The sequence below is a fragment of the Chironomus tepperi genome, unplaced genomic scaffold, assembly GCF_022539635.2.
Source record: "Chironomus tepperi strain 1889 unplaced genomic scaffold, CSIRO-AGI_Ctep_v1 contig_460, whole genome shotgun sequence".
NCBI classification, from domain to species: Eukaryota; Metazoa; Arthropoda; class Insecta; order Diptera; family Chironomidae; genus Chironomus; species Chironomus tepperi.
This window is the reverse complement of record NW_027226582.1, coordinates 1-14,373: the sequence shown is the minus strand read 5'-3', so window position 1 is coordinate 14,373 and position 14,373 is coordinate 1. Positions and strand designations below refer to the sequence as shown.

Genomic DNA, 14,373 nt, shown 5'->3' with positions numbered 1-14,373 from the left:
CTTATTGATGCACTAAAACGGTCAATAGCTTTATCATTGGCGATTTTACAATTAATAGGTGGTAAAACGTGCGTTGAGTAATTAAGCTTTTGTAAATAAATGTTGTTGATTATATTCGCATTATCAACTATTAATTTATTAGGTAGTTGAGGCCACAAAGATTCATTCTGTCTAATGAAATCAGGTCCTTTCATCCAAATAGATTCATTGCACGAGAAATCAAACTTTTTTATTTTAGTACAAAGATCTGCAACATTTAATTCAGTTGGAACGAACTTCCAATTTTCCCTTTCTGTAAGTTCCAATATTTCTTCAATTGGAGCTACCGCATATTTAATAAGCTTTTGATTCGGGTTAAGAATCCATCGAAGGACTACTTCTGAGTCACACCAATAGGATTTTCTCATATTGATTTTCATGGCATTACTGATCGTTTTGTTGAGTCGTGCTGCTATTAATGCAGCCATTAATTCTAGACGTGGCATTTCTTTAATAGCGGTTTCAGTTTTCAATCTCAATGGCGTTACTTTAGCTTTCGCCATAATTATAGACGATTCCACGTTATGATTTGATTTGATCACCAAATAAGCGACGGCTCCAAATGCTTCAGCACCAGCATCAGAAAATATGTGTAGATGAATGTCTTCTGCATCCTTCAACGCATCGAGTTGCGTGAATCTACGAGGAAATTCCAGTTTAGCTATATCAGCAATTTGCTTAAGCCAAATTTTCCATTCTTTGGCAGCTTTATCGGATATCATGTCATCCCAACCAAGTTTATCTTCCCAACTTCTTTGCAGCAGCATTTTACCTCGAATGGTAAAATGAGATATTAAGCCAAGTACGTCATAAATTCTAGCTAACGTGCTAGCTTGGTCTCGTTTCGACGGCTTTTGATCAAAATCATTAACTAGCTTGATAAATATATTATTCTCAAGCTTAAATTCAAAGCAGTCTTTTGATGTGTTCCACTGACATCCTAATACCTTGGTTACGTAACTGTCAGACTCCTTTTCAAGAAGTGGGATCGCTTCCTGTTTCACAGCTGTAGGTGGAAGTGACTTCAATAGCTCAGTACTGTTACTTTGAAAGGCAACTAACTTCCAGTTAATCGAATTACAAATTTCTATACATTCTTTAGCGACTTGTAAAGCCTTATCTACATTCGGCTCAGAAGTAAGGACATCGTCCATATAAGTGTATTCAATTAGCGTACGAGCAGCTTCCGGGTATTTGTTCATCCATTTTTCTGCTGTATGGTTCTTGATGTACTGAGAAGTGAACGGACTGCTAGACGGGCCAAACAACATTACGGTAGAAATTAATGTCCTCATCGGTGAATCGACATTTTCGCGATACAAAAGCCGTTGACATTGTTGATCACGTTGGCAAATTTTTACCATATTGAACATTGCCTTTACGTCAGCAGTGAATGCGATGCTGTTCATTCTCATGCGAATGAGTGGATTAATAATGTTAACAAGTAAATCAGGTCCTTTAAGCAAATTGGCATTTAACGATGTTCCCTGATATGTCGCCGAAGCATCGTACACATTACGCATTTTGGGAGGATTTTTATTAGCATTAATAACGAGAGACATAGGTAAGTACCAAACATTCGGCCAATTTCTTTTCATGTCATCATCCGTTGCCAACCGTAAATAATTTAACGAGATTAATTCCTTCACGTTCTTATTGTAAGCTTCAAAGTGTAGAGGATTTTTGAGTAATTTCCTCTCTTCCGCTAATTGTCGTCTTAAAACTGCTGCATAATTATTAGGCAATCTCGGTATGACTTTGTTCTTCCTTTTCCATACGAGTGGAGCTTCAACGAAGCCATCAGCAAGCACTTTGACTTCTTCGTCCAGTATTTCGACAGCACTTTTTTCATCTTCAGTTAAATATGTCTGAGTGGCTCGAATGCCCAAAGACTCAACCGAGAAATGATTAACTAACAATTTATGAAGTGTTTCGTTAGAAATTTTTTCTTCAATAGGAACTGGATCCTCGACTGGATCTTCAGTTGTCTCGATAGTTTCATTTAATGACGAAATTAATTGTGTACTGTTGGAAGTGCTTCCCATATGATTCATTCCTCCATAAACTGACCATCCAATTCTGGTTCTTACAGCAATTGGGCCATCATTTCCACCTTCAACTAATTCACAACCTTCGATTAGGTGTGCGTGAGGAGCTCCAATTAACATAACTGGATGCTCATTAAAATATCCCTCGAATGGAATATTTTTTAAATGTGGAAATTTTTCACGTAAAACGTTCATATCTAGTGTTCTCTCTGGAAGTTGCAAGTCCTCAAGAGCAAAACAATTTTTCAGCTCAATTTTAGCAGCTTTACATTCCAAGCTTTGTATTTGCATATCAAGCTGCACAGCATTACTAGTTCTAGTCGATTTATCTGCCCATTGCAAATGTAGGGTATGAGGTGATCCCTTAATGCCTAGTGCTTCACGTAAGTCCTCACGCATCAACGTAATTTCGCTTCCACTGTCTCCAATAACAAGTGCAACGACATATCCAGCAGGACCCCACAATTTAACACGGAATACTTTTACTGTCTTAGGTGATTCATCGACGTTCTTAGTGTCAGTGACTGCTCCTACATTGACTCTGTAAGTGGTTTTAAAAGCAGCTCCAGTATTAGCTGAAGTTTCAGCATTAGCACTCGTTGAATTAGTATTCCTAGCTATATTTACTCTTTCATTTGCTCTTGCGGTGTTATTTCTAGTATTGGTGCGCCTCCTTCTAAAACTGTTATTTCTATTCGCTTGATTCATATTATTAGAAGCATCATGAATGGTGATATGATGTTTAGCACAACATCTACTGGTTCTATCTACTTTATATCCACAATTATTTTTTAAATCACAATCTATCGGTCGATGATTAGTGCTGATTACGCAATTTTTGCATAATCCTTTATCGAAAATCCATTTCAACCTTTCTGTTTCACTCTTTTCTCTATAACGTGGGCATTGAACAGCATAATGATCCTTACTGCTGCAAAATACGCAGTCCTTAGCCACTAATGTGACTTTATCTAGGTCATATCCAACATAGGGAGCTTGCAACTTATCCTTAATTTCAAATTTATAATCATTTTTATCAAAAGAATTGGAATTAGCAATTGATACATTTTGAACTTGATACGGCTTTGATTTAACTTTAGGATCAGCTTCATATGCCTTTTTCTAATAGGTGCATCATCCAGTAATGGAATTCTCTTCAGTAGGTAATCATAAATTGTTTGAACGTCCATTACGATAGTGGATGCATTCGGATTTTTTTGTACGTAAAAATCCTTACAGCGCAATCTATCCTCTTGATTGAATTGACAAAATATAGCTTCAGCTATAGTGTTAGTGTTGATGTAGCCAATATTTGCATAGCGGCATGCAGCAAAATACGATTGGATAGCAGATTGTAGCTTAATTGCGTCCATTCGATACAAATTGGAATTAAATTTGAAGTTTTTTAATTCCTCGCCTCTATTGCGGACCATTCTCATTTCGTCTCCAAAGGCTATTTTTAATGTTGACATAATAACATCCAAAGATTCAGCATCAAACAGGTCCCGAACAATATCAAAGGCCTCGCCTTTTAAAGCACTTTTGATGTGATACTTCAAGGCAATTTCATCATGTCCCAGATGCTCGCGATAACGGTCCACGTCTTGTTTAAACGCTAGCCATTTACTTTCTTCACCCTTAAACTCGGCAATTTTAGGTAATGCTCGTCTTCTGATGTTCTCTAAATTTCTACGTTCGTCCCTTTCTTGTGAGAAGGTTAATCGCTGCAATAGAGTAGTAAAATCCGCTGCATTCACTGGATTAGTTGAATTATTTTGACTAACATTATCTTGATGATGTGACATGGGAACAAAAGCTGACGAATCAGTAGGCTGAGCTTGTACAGGAGGTTGTTGAGCTTGTGTAGCTTCAATAGAAGCAGTGGTGTTGCCACTAGTGTATAAGTTAGACAACACGTTAGAGGCTCGAGTGCCAAAAACGTTAGGAACCATGGTTGACGAATGAGGAACTTGAAATGATAACGATTGGTCCAAATTTGATGGAACTTTCAAAGCTGATTCTCTTATTTGAGCTTGTGCCTTCTCTAATTCTATTTTAAATCTCTCCGAAATTTCAGCAGCTCGTTTTTTATCCGCACGTGATTGCATTACTCGCTTCAAAACATAAGGTGTGACCAATTTGGGGTTATTAATGACATCTGGATCCTCCTCCGAGAGAATTTGTCTAGCCCTTCTTTCAAAAGAGTCTAAGTCTACTTTGCTAAATTCTAAATCAGCTAATAAAATCGATTCAGTTTCTTTGATAGTGGGAAGGAGGAATTTTGATCTTCGAAGGATCATGGTTTCAGCATATGATGATTGTTGATAATATGTCTGACATGCTTCATTCATAAGGTCCTTTTTACATTCAGGACATTTCCAAGGAACCGCTTCCTCTTTTATGAGATATTCGTCTAAGTCCAAACAACCTGCATGGAAACTTCTGTTACAGAAGAAGCACAAAAGCATTGGATTAATTTGTGGAATTGAAGAAGCAGATGATCCAGCCTTTTTCATGACACAATCTGTCATTCCGCATTTCACCTCAGGCTTCAACTTTTCAGCAGACAAGAAATAAGCGGATATTTCCGATATTAAAGCATCCTCATTAGTAATGTGTTGCAACCATTGTGGATTAATAGTTCCATCTTCGGTGAACACATTTGTTTGCGCCATAACTTAATCCTTTTATTCAGCTAGGTATAGATTCCTCGAATGGAAAGTAAAAGGTAACAGACTCGAGTGTCTATTATTGACAATAGCGCTAAAGGGTTAATTGATGTAACTGGATCTATTACTGGATCTGTTACTGGAACAATTAGCGTAACGTTACGGATACCGTACGATCGAATTACGCTAAATAAATGAATTTAAATCAGCTCGAATGCTAAAATAAATCCACTGAGAAGGAATTATTCGAATATAAATCCTTACGTATTTCCTAAGACACGTTAGTGTATGATGGAAAATACAATGAGTGAAGATTGGTTAATCAATCTTTTGTGATTATCAAAGCAATCGAATTTGCACTTGATAAGGACATACAAACGAATCAATCGAGTTTGAGACGTTTTCATGCAATATTCAACTAGTTTTGAGTTGAAATCGAATTCTGTTTATCAGGAAATTTGATAAATATTTTTAAAACTTTTTTGTGACGACTTCAGACAACTTTCCTGAAAACTAATCGAAAAAAACAATAAAGGGGAAACTCGAAAGTTTCAATTCTTGAAATTATGTAGCTCTATTTATTTAATTCGACTTAGAATTTTAAAAATATTTGTCGACTCGAGTGTCGTCAAAAAATGATCGTTGCAAAAGTAAGCAAAATTTAAAAGATCGGGGTATAAACATATGAAAATTCAAAACTATTAAAGTCGTTAAATTTTTGAATTCAAAAAGACCGTTAAGTAGAAAATATAAATTCATTTTGGATTTATATGTTGAAAATTCAACATTCAGCAAACTCTCCTGTGCAACAACAATGATCTTATACCTTAAAGAATCTTTAGTAATGATAATTGAATACGAAAGTAAATGGAGCATCATCATCTTTGATGACAGATTAACAAATGGAAAAATAACGTTTGAAAATTTGATTCATTTTGAAAAAGGAATTTGTTTGGGAGCACCCTTAAATGTTGTGATTCTTTATTGAGATCCAGAACTGCACTAGGACGATTTGCAGTTCTGTAATTCACATTTCTATTGCATATGATTGATGAAAATTTATACTGTCGAGTCTCGAACCCATGGGCACAGGGGTTCTGAATTAGGTACCGAAGTACTAAACTATTCATTGTCACCGAGTTACTTCAAATCACTATATTTTCCTTACAAATTATATGACAATTAACCATCCTGAACATTAATTATCAACCTTCTGTACAAAAAGCAAAATTATGAAAAAAATCCCCTCCAGATACTTTTGATATATGAGGCAAATACGATAAGAACATCAAGACAGTTTCTATTATCATCATGGTTATCATAGATGCACACTTATATAAATGAATGAATGCTCAAATGAAAAATATTGTGCATTTTAAAAGCTAAGTTGAAAATATCTTAACTATGCATTTATTGCCAATCTATGTCTTCTGTATTGTTATCTTCAATGAGAAATTGCAATAACGAAAAACAAAAAAAAAATTATTTGTCTGTACTACTTCTAAATAAGCATTATTGTACATTATTGTTCAAGGAACATAAACAAGTGAAGAAGAAGAAGTTAAATTTTGAGATGTCAATAAAAACTTGCTCATACTTATAAATATAATTATACAAATAAATACATCATAAGCATGTAGTCGTAAAAATAAGTCAGTAAGTCAGATGAAGCAGAAACGACTGGAAATAAATATGATGATAAATAATAAATTTTATACACATGAACAAGTCCTCATAAATGATTGGAAATAAAGAAGCAAACTTAATATTATCATCAGAATTTTAATATAAATTTCACTCTGGATGATCTTATTCTATGACTTATCAAATTCTCTCTACCATAAAATATTGTATTAATGCAACCTGGTGCAGTGGTGGGCAACTTCCGTGCCGCCAGAAATAGGTGGAAATTTCATGAACTTTATGGTGTGTGCGGTTTCGGTTCAGGCATACTTTCATGGTGTGCCATGAAAAATAACAGGTTGTACACCACTGTCTTAATGCAATTTTGTTTATTCACCTTTAAATTTGTACAACTTTTTGGGGTTATTCAGTTGTAGTGTCCAACTTTAATGATTAGAGAGTTTAGGTAGTCAATTTAAAATTGGGTTCTTCATTTTACAGACACTAAGGAATCAATGACAATGAAAGTTTTCATTATTGAGCTTGGTATGGACACGATAATGTCTATTAAATTCAAAATTTCATCCAAAACAAAAGAATCTTTTATCCAATGTCAATACCTGGTCTTTAATGGACGTCATTTGTAATCGACACTTTAAAAGCATGAAAGTATAATTTTATTAAGGAAAGGTATTATAAATGAGATATGTTTGGATTTACGAGAAATTTGAAAGTTTCAAACAAATTTCTCTCCAAACTTTTGAATGGAATGAATGGATAAATGCATACAAAACTTTTTTAGCGCATTTTTGAAATTTTTTTCAAAAAGGTAGCTTAATAAGACACTTTGTTCGGTCGGTCGGTCGGTCGTTCGGTCGGTCGGTCGGTCGGTCGGTCGGTCGGTCGGTCGGCTGGAACGCGAGATCTCGGAAACTAGACATCGTAGAGAGCTCGGAATGGTTTTAAAAGATCAGTTCCATAAAGTTATTGGCGCCCCGGGCATTTAAAAGTTTTAAATCAAAGCATAAATACTATAATTAACAATTTTTCATTTTCATATACAACAACAACAAAAACAACAACACGTTTTTCATTGTTTTACAGTGTTTTTCAATGTTTGTCGATGTTTTATCAGTGTTTGCTGAACAATGTTTGAATTTTTTTGGACCGTTATGTGGTTTAAATTATGAAAATTCGTTAAATGATGAAATTCCTAAATTCCAAGTATGGTGACTTAGAATTAACTGGATCTTGTTTTGTTGGTCTGGAAGTGACCTGGATCCTACTGGATGTTGTTTTGTGGATCTGGAAGTGACCTGGATCCTACTGGATCTTGTTTTGTTGGTCTGGAAGTGACCTGGATCCTACTGGATGTTGTTTTGTGGGTCTGGAAGTTGTATGGATCCTACTGGATCTTGTTTTGTGAATCTGGAAGTAACCTGGATCCTACTGGATCTTGTTTTTGTGGGTCTGGAAGTTATATGGATCCTACTGGATCTTGTTTTTCGGATCTGGAAGTGACCTGGATCCTACTGGATCTTGTTTTGTTGGTCTGGAAGTGACCTGGATCCTACTGGATGTTGTTTTGTGGATCTGGAAGTGACCTGGATCCTACTGGATCTTGTTTTGTTGGTCTGGAAGTAACCTGGATCCTACTGGATCTTGTTTTTGTGGGTCTGGAAGTTGTATGGATCCTTCTGGATCTTGTTTTGTGAATCTGGAAGTAACCTGGATCCTACTGGATCTTGTTTTTCAGATCTGGAAGTGACCTGGATCCTACTGGATCTTGTTGTATTGGTCTGGAAGTGACCTGGATCCTACTGGATCTTGTTTTTGTGGATCTGGAAGTGACCTGGATCCTACTGGATCTTGTTTTGTGAATCTGGAAGTAACCTGGATCCTACTGGATCTTGTTTTTGTGGATCTGGGAGTTATAAGGATCCCACTGGATCTTGTTTTATAGACAGGGAACTGATTTAAAAATCAATTACTGATCGCTGGGACAAAAATGCGCTGAAGTAACTCGATAAGAACGAGTACTTTTGTAATTTTTGCATACAATATACTTGAATTAAATTTGTACTTCACATAGAAAAGTTTCTCGAAATTATGATATCCAGCATGAAATGAAATTTGTTATGAAAATAACTTATGACTAGATGATAATTTCTCTTGACTTATTCTATAACTTCAGTAAACATCCTGATTTAGATCCAAAAAATATCTTTAATAATTTGATTATTTCATCAATTCTTCATTCTTCTTTCTTACCACAGGCTGATGATAACGATTCAATATCAAGTAAATCGGAAGCATTGGCATGGTGTGATGGATTGCTCTTAGTATATTCCATAAACGATAGAGATTCATTTAATTTTATCAAGAAGGTAAAACAGGAGCTACAAAACAGTGACACACCAGTCTTATTAATTGGTAAGGATGACAGCTGCTCTTTACATGTCTGTTGTTGATGTGTTAATGAGATAAAATAACACTTGAGAAAATTTATAGTGCTGAAAAGAAAATTGTTAACTTAATTAATATAAAATATTATTTTTTTACTTCCATTCTTTTATAAATTAATCAGGTAATAAAGCAGATTTAATTCATTTACGACAAGTCAGCACAGAGGAAGGTGAAATATTAGCAAAAGATTTTGATTGTAAATTTTATGAAATTTCGGCAGCCGAACAAGTACAACAAGTGAGTGATGCCTTCCTCGATTTATGTCGTGAAATAATTCAAGCCAAAAGGAAATCTAAACAAAGCTTTATAGACAAGATTGATAAAATGTTGGGTGGTGCGCGTTATTACAGTCGGGGGAAGAGTGATAGTGCTATACAAAAGGAATAACTATGAAGATAATGTTGAGCAATTAGGGCATAAAATACAAGAATAATATTTTCTTTTACAAGCAATTATTTATGATCTCCAAAAGATGTCGTCGACAACAATAATAATGAATGAGAAGAGAAACTGCTTAAATGAAAATTTATATACAACAAAATATATAATTTGAGGAAAGAGAAACATTAAGGAATGTAATGCAAAAATGAAGAGCTAGAACAGATGAAATAAAAAATACAATACTAAGGAAATATGCTTTTATTTTCTGTGCAAAAACGCTTGACTTATGCGAACATTTTCTTGCTATAAAAAATACTTTTGTCGCATGCTTTCTACAGAATTTGAAAAGTGCATGAATGGGTGAAAGGAAAAATAAGGTTTGTATTAATTTTTATCCCTTCCTTTCCACAGTGTTTACTACTTCATGCTGTGAAATGATGGCTCTCTCTTGTTGTGAGCCTTTCATACCCGAGTGACACAAATGAAGAAAGCTCCGCCACGGAACTTTTAGGGCTCTACTGAAGCCTCTTTTATTATCAACAAATGGAAGCCAACTCTCTTTGGTGGCCATATGGCTCCCAAAAATAATGGCTGCTCCGTGATGGAGCCTTCATCATTTGTCTCACTCGGGTAATACTACACATCTTAAATAAATAACACTCCAAAAATTATATCTGCAGGAAATCTTAAATTTTTTCATGCAAAAATCTTCAATTTAAGTAATACTTTTCTTGACCAAATGTATTTCCAAGGATTCCTTATAAATACAAATTCAAGACAAAAATGCCATAAAAGTATCCTCTTCAATTTTTTATGTCTTGTTAAAATGTTTTTGAGGAGATTTTTATTTCATTTCAAAAAGTAATAGCATTATTCTCACATAATTTTTCGTGCAACCTACATATCTAGTGTACTGCGACGTTTACTTTTATTTGGAAACGATTGCCTATAAAAAAATTATGAATACGAGACATTGCAGATTTATCCTTGAGAATCCTCAATTTCTGAAATGGTCCGCGTTTTGTCATTCTGTCTGTAGTATAAGTAAGTTTGGATTTTGTACTCTTTAATGATGACTTTTAATGTTTTAATTCTGTATCCGAAAAATGCGCTTCCGTCAGTCATAAGTGGCCACGTTCATACTTGTTATATTAAGGAAATTTTTATTCGAAATTATTTTGTTTACAACTTATCAAGTCATCCCGACAGATCCCTAATGATAAGAACGTGTTTGGGGGACAGAAACAAATAAATTCGGAATATTTGACTTTATAAAAAAATGCTCCAGTCATGCCTTAAAAATCATGTCATCCTTGTCAAATCAACACTGAGATTATGCAAATCACATATTGAAATTTGTTAATAATTCCCGATTGGCACATATTGAACTGATGCCACCATGGCAACGAGACGACAGTATACTTAGAAACAGACAGTTGCAGCCAACTGGCAAATTTGATCAATATATATAGATCGGGTTTATTTTAATTTGTAATATTTCACACACAGCAATTAAAATTAACACAAAAGAATGGAGCTTTATGACATTCTATTTGAATGAATTTCAATCAAAAAGGTTGTTGAATGACTTCACTCTTAAAAAAATTCTAAAATTTAATTTTAGATTTGTATGAAAAAATCTAAAATTTAGTTTTTAACATAGCACCTAAAACTTTATTTTAGATTTTAATACTAAAATTTTAGAATTTTAAAATTTTAATTTTTAATTTTAAAAATTTTAGTTTTAAAATTTTCCTTACAAAAACTAAAATTAAAGTTTTAAAATTAAAAATTAAAATTTTAAAATTCTAAAATTTAAGTATTAAAATCTAAAATAAAGTTTTAGGTGCTATGTTGAAAACTAAATTTTAGAATTAAAAATTAAATTTTAGATTTTTGGTTTTATTTCCTGGAATAAGGAGCAAAAAATTTCAAAGTAGCCATTGATTATGACTAAAAAAACACACACGTGTGAGTAAGAAAGAGAAAGCATGCATTGGTAGTTGATAATTTTGTATCAACTTTTTAAAATTTTTCATACAAAGTTGGCACATACTTCATCGAGTGATTTCTGCATGCTCTTGTGAAGTTTTATGAGAAAATTTTTTCTAAAAAAATAGTTTTAGAATTTAAAAATTCGGGTTTTAGATTTTAAAAATTAAAATTTTAGAATCTAAAATTAAGTTTTAATATTTTAAAATTAAGTATTAAAATTAAAGATTAAATTTTTAAACTAAAAAAAAATTTATTCTAAAACTAAAATTTTAGAATTATTTCTAAGAGTGTTGTAATCAGATCAATAATATTCTCTTCAGATTTTCCAAACCAATCAAATTTAATTATTAACTCCATAATTCTAGATAAGTAGTGCAGCATAAAAAAAAATTGCAATCAACTTCTTGATAATTAAATATTTTTAATAAGATTATTGCATTAAACTTCCATCTGACTAGGTTTCATATCAATTCAACTTTATATTCATCATCATTTAATTAACAGTAAAAATGATTGGAATCATTTGAAATCTTAAAGAATCCTTAACAACCAAGAAGCCATTGAATATTATTTGTCAGAAAATTATTAAGCCCAACAGTAAGATAATATTGTGCTATAATATCAACTTTCTTATCCCAAAAATAACCACAAAGAATAAGAAATGAAATGGAACATTTATTATATCTATAAATACACAAGAATCCTTTAAATAAACTCCCACGTTGCTTTTATTCATAATTGTTATCATTCCTTTATAGTCTTAATTTTTTGGTCATGTTCATTCGTTTTATGACTTGTTGGATGTTTTTTTAAATCTCCTTGTCTTTTTCTTTAAACCCCACTTTTGGCATGACGGCTGAAAAGTTTTGATAGAAGCTGTCGGATAAAAAAGAACTTACTTGTCCATTAGATGAACGATTCATCCAGTTATGATGATCTGTTATGGAAGTCGCCCAAAAATGATTTTTTCTTTCCTTCTTGTTTAATCCTCGCTGAGAAAAGTTTTAATTTATATTTTCATGAAAAAGAAAATCTTTTCTTCCTTTTTAGTTCCATAACAGAATAAAAGAAGAAACTTGTGTACAATAAAAAAAGAATGGGCATACCTCAAGGGAGAAAATGAAATTTCCCTGGATGGATGGATTTTTTTTTTCTTTTTCCTTGTGGTGCCAAGATTACATCTGCTTTCAGATCAGTTGGTTTTCAAATCATATAAAGTGAGACTGAACAAAATTAAATATGAAAAGAGCAAAAAGAGGATAAACTTTAAAAGAATTAAAAAGTTGGAATGCACTTTATGCAGTTTAAGCGCATAATTTGGTTAAATAAAGTTGAATATTCCTGTTTCAGCAGGTTTACAAAATTGAATTAAAAAATGCTGGTCAATGACGGATTTATGATTAAATTATTCGAAAAATTCTTTCCTAAAATTGCAAGTATTCCGTTCACTTATTACATAATGCGAAAATTACCTCCGATTACTCCTCAGCCAATATTCCTGTTAACCAAAGCAACAAAAACAGCTCTTTTACCAAATGGATGTTTCATTCGTGTAGCGTGTATGACTGCAAAATAAAGGTGACTTTCATTTGATGTTAAAAAAAGAATTGTAATGGAGCCTTAAATGTTCCTTGGCGAAATCTTTTTCATTTGTGTCGCTCGGGATTAGAAGTATCTCACAACATGTGAAGCAGTTCTAAACCCCCTTTTCCTATTTAAAATCAGACGCGATTTATAAGCAACTTCTTGTTCAAAAACTTAAAGATATACTATATAAGAACTACAAAATATTCGGACTTTTATTCACTATAAATTTAATGCTATTCTTTTCATAAAATTCGCTCACAAACCAAATGAAAAAAGTTTTCGTGAAATTATTTGCCATTGAGTAAATTGAATAAAAATCATGGTTGACACACAAAAAACTTTTTTTGTCTTCCTGCCTTTTCATTTACAGAAATAAAAGAGAGAAGAAAGAAAAAAATAAAGGTAAGTAAAGTTTCAGACGGAATGACAGCGTTAAATGTCGAGCTACGAAAAAGTAAGTTGACGACTGAACAAAAAAAAATAATCAAATGTTCATGATTTTTCTTCATCATCATCGGTATCATTATACATAATACAATGCTGAGCCTGAAAGCACGAAATAAGATGAGAAAAAAAATCAATTGTTTTTCAGCTAATAAAATCACGCGGGGATCGACGAATGTACACAAAACGGAAATAGAATCTAATTTTTGAATTCATCTTTCTCTCATCCAAACTTTTTTTTTTCTTCTTCATTCTTTTACGTTTCATCATCTCTGACAAACTGGAAAATTTGACAATCAGAATATTTTCCTCTGTGTATAAAATTTCACTGTAGGTCGTCTGACTGTTAGGATAAATTACAATTGAGGCACTAAATATTGTCAACATCAGTATAGTCTTTTGTCCATAAATGAGCAACTTTATATGCTTTACAAGATTGTTAGAAATAATCTCATAAGAAATAATAGGAACAAGTAATCTAAGGTATTTTAAAAGCTTTGTCAAAAGATAAATAAAGAAAGAAGGAAGGAAAGTTCAAGAAAGTTTCATGATAAGAAAGTTTAATCTACGATCAATAATTTATCCAAGCTTTCATATTTCATAAGATTCCAAGCTCATTAATTCATTGCTAACAAACAGCATTATTGTGTGTGTGTACGTATTTAGATAAAGGAATAAAATTGAAATAAATAGAATAGTGAAAAGAGAATGAGAAGCGAGGAGGAAAGAGATTTCTATAAAAATACACATCTATGGAATTTAATTCTCCATCTACAGATATCACATTTTCAACAATAATCATTTTCTGCCGAATAATGTTTGAAATATGCTGTTGGGAATTGTTCGCTCAATAAAATTAGTTTTTTTGCTGTGGAGGATTCTCTGATCGCTATCATATTAAAACATTATTTGCACACAATTTTTCCACTCGTTCTGATTGATTTGAGATTTTATAAACAATTCGAATTTGAGCTATACTTGTTCAATATTATCAATCCTTCTTTTTTTTCCCTATTGCAACCTCGACTCAATTCTGTCGACATTTGTTGAAAATTTCTTTCATCAATCCATTCAATTCATAATAAACATTTTCATTTACTAGTGTGTGTTGATGTTGTTTG

The 14,373-nt window shown here is 32.8% G+C and overlaps 2 protein-coding genes across 2 annotated transcripts; one reads left to right on the top strand and one right to left on the bottom strand.

Moving 5' to 3' along the window:
- Positions 1–49: 49 nt before the first annotated feature.
- On the bottom strand, positions 50–4,762 carry LOC139099031 (uncharacterized; the record flags this gene model as incomplete). Its single annotated transcript, XM_070651425.1, has 2 exons — positions 3,281–4,762; positions 50–3,209 (listed from the first exon to the last, which is right to left on the bottom strand). Coding segments are annotated over exons 1-2 (4,642 nt in total), but the record flags the coding sequence as incomplete, so codon positions are not given.
- Positions 4,763–5,391: 629 nt separating this feature from the next.
- LOC139099032 (ras-related and estrogen-regulated growth inhibitor-like) lies at positions 5,392–9,232 on the top strand. Its single transcript, XM_070651426.1, has 3 exons — positions 5,392–5,406; positions 8,656–8,812; positions 8,967–9,232. Exons 1-3 carry the CDS (start codon positions 5,392–5,394, stop codon positions 9,230–9,232), a joined length of 438 nt encoding a protein of 145 aa, XP_070507527.1.
- Positions 9,233–14,373: the final 5,141 nt, after the last annotated feature.

Bases quoted from the DNA above. Each gene is read 5' to 3' on its own strand.
- LOC139099032 (XM_070651426.1), top strand. The intron at 8,813-8,966 runs GTAAGGATGACA...TAAATTAATCAG, and splicing joins CACACCAGTCTTATTAATTG to GTAATAAAGCAGATTTAATT.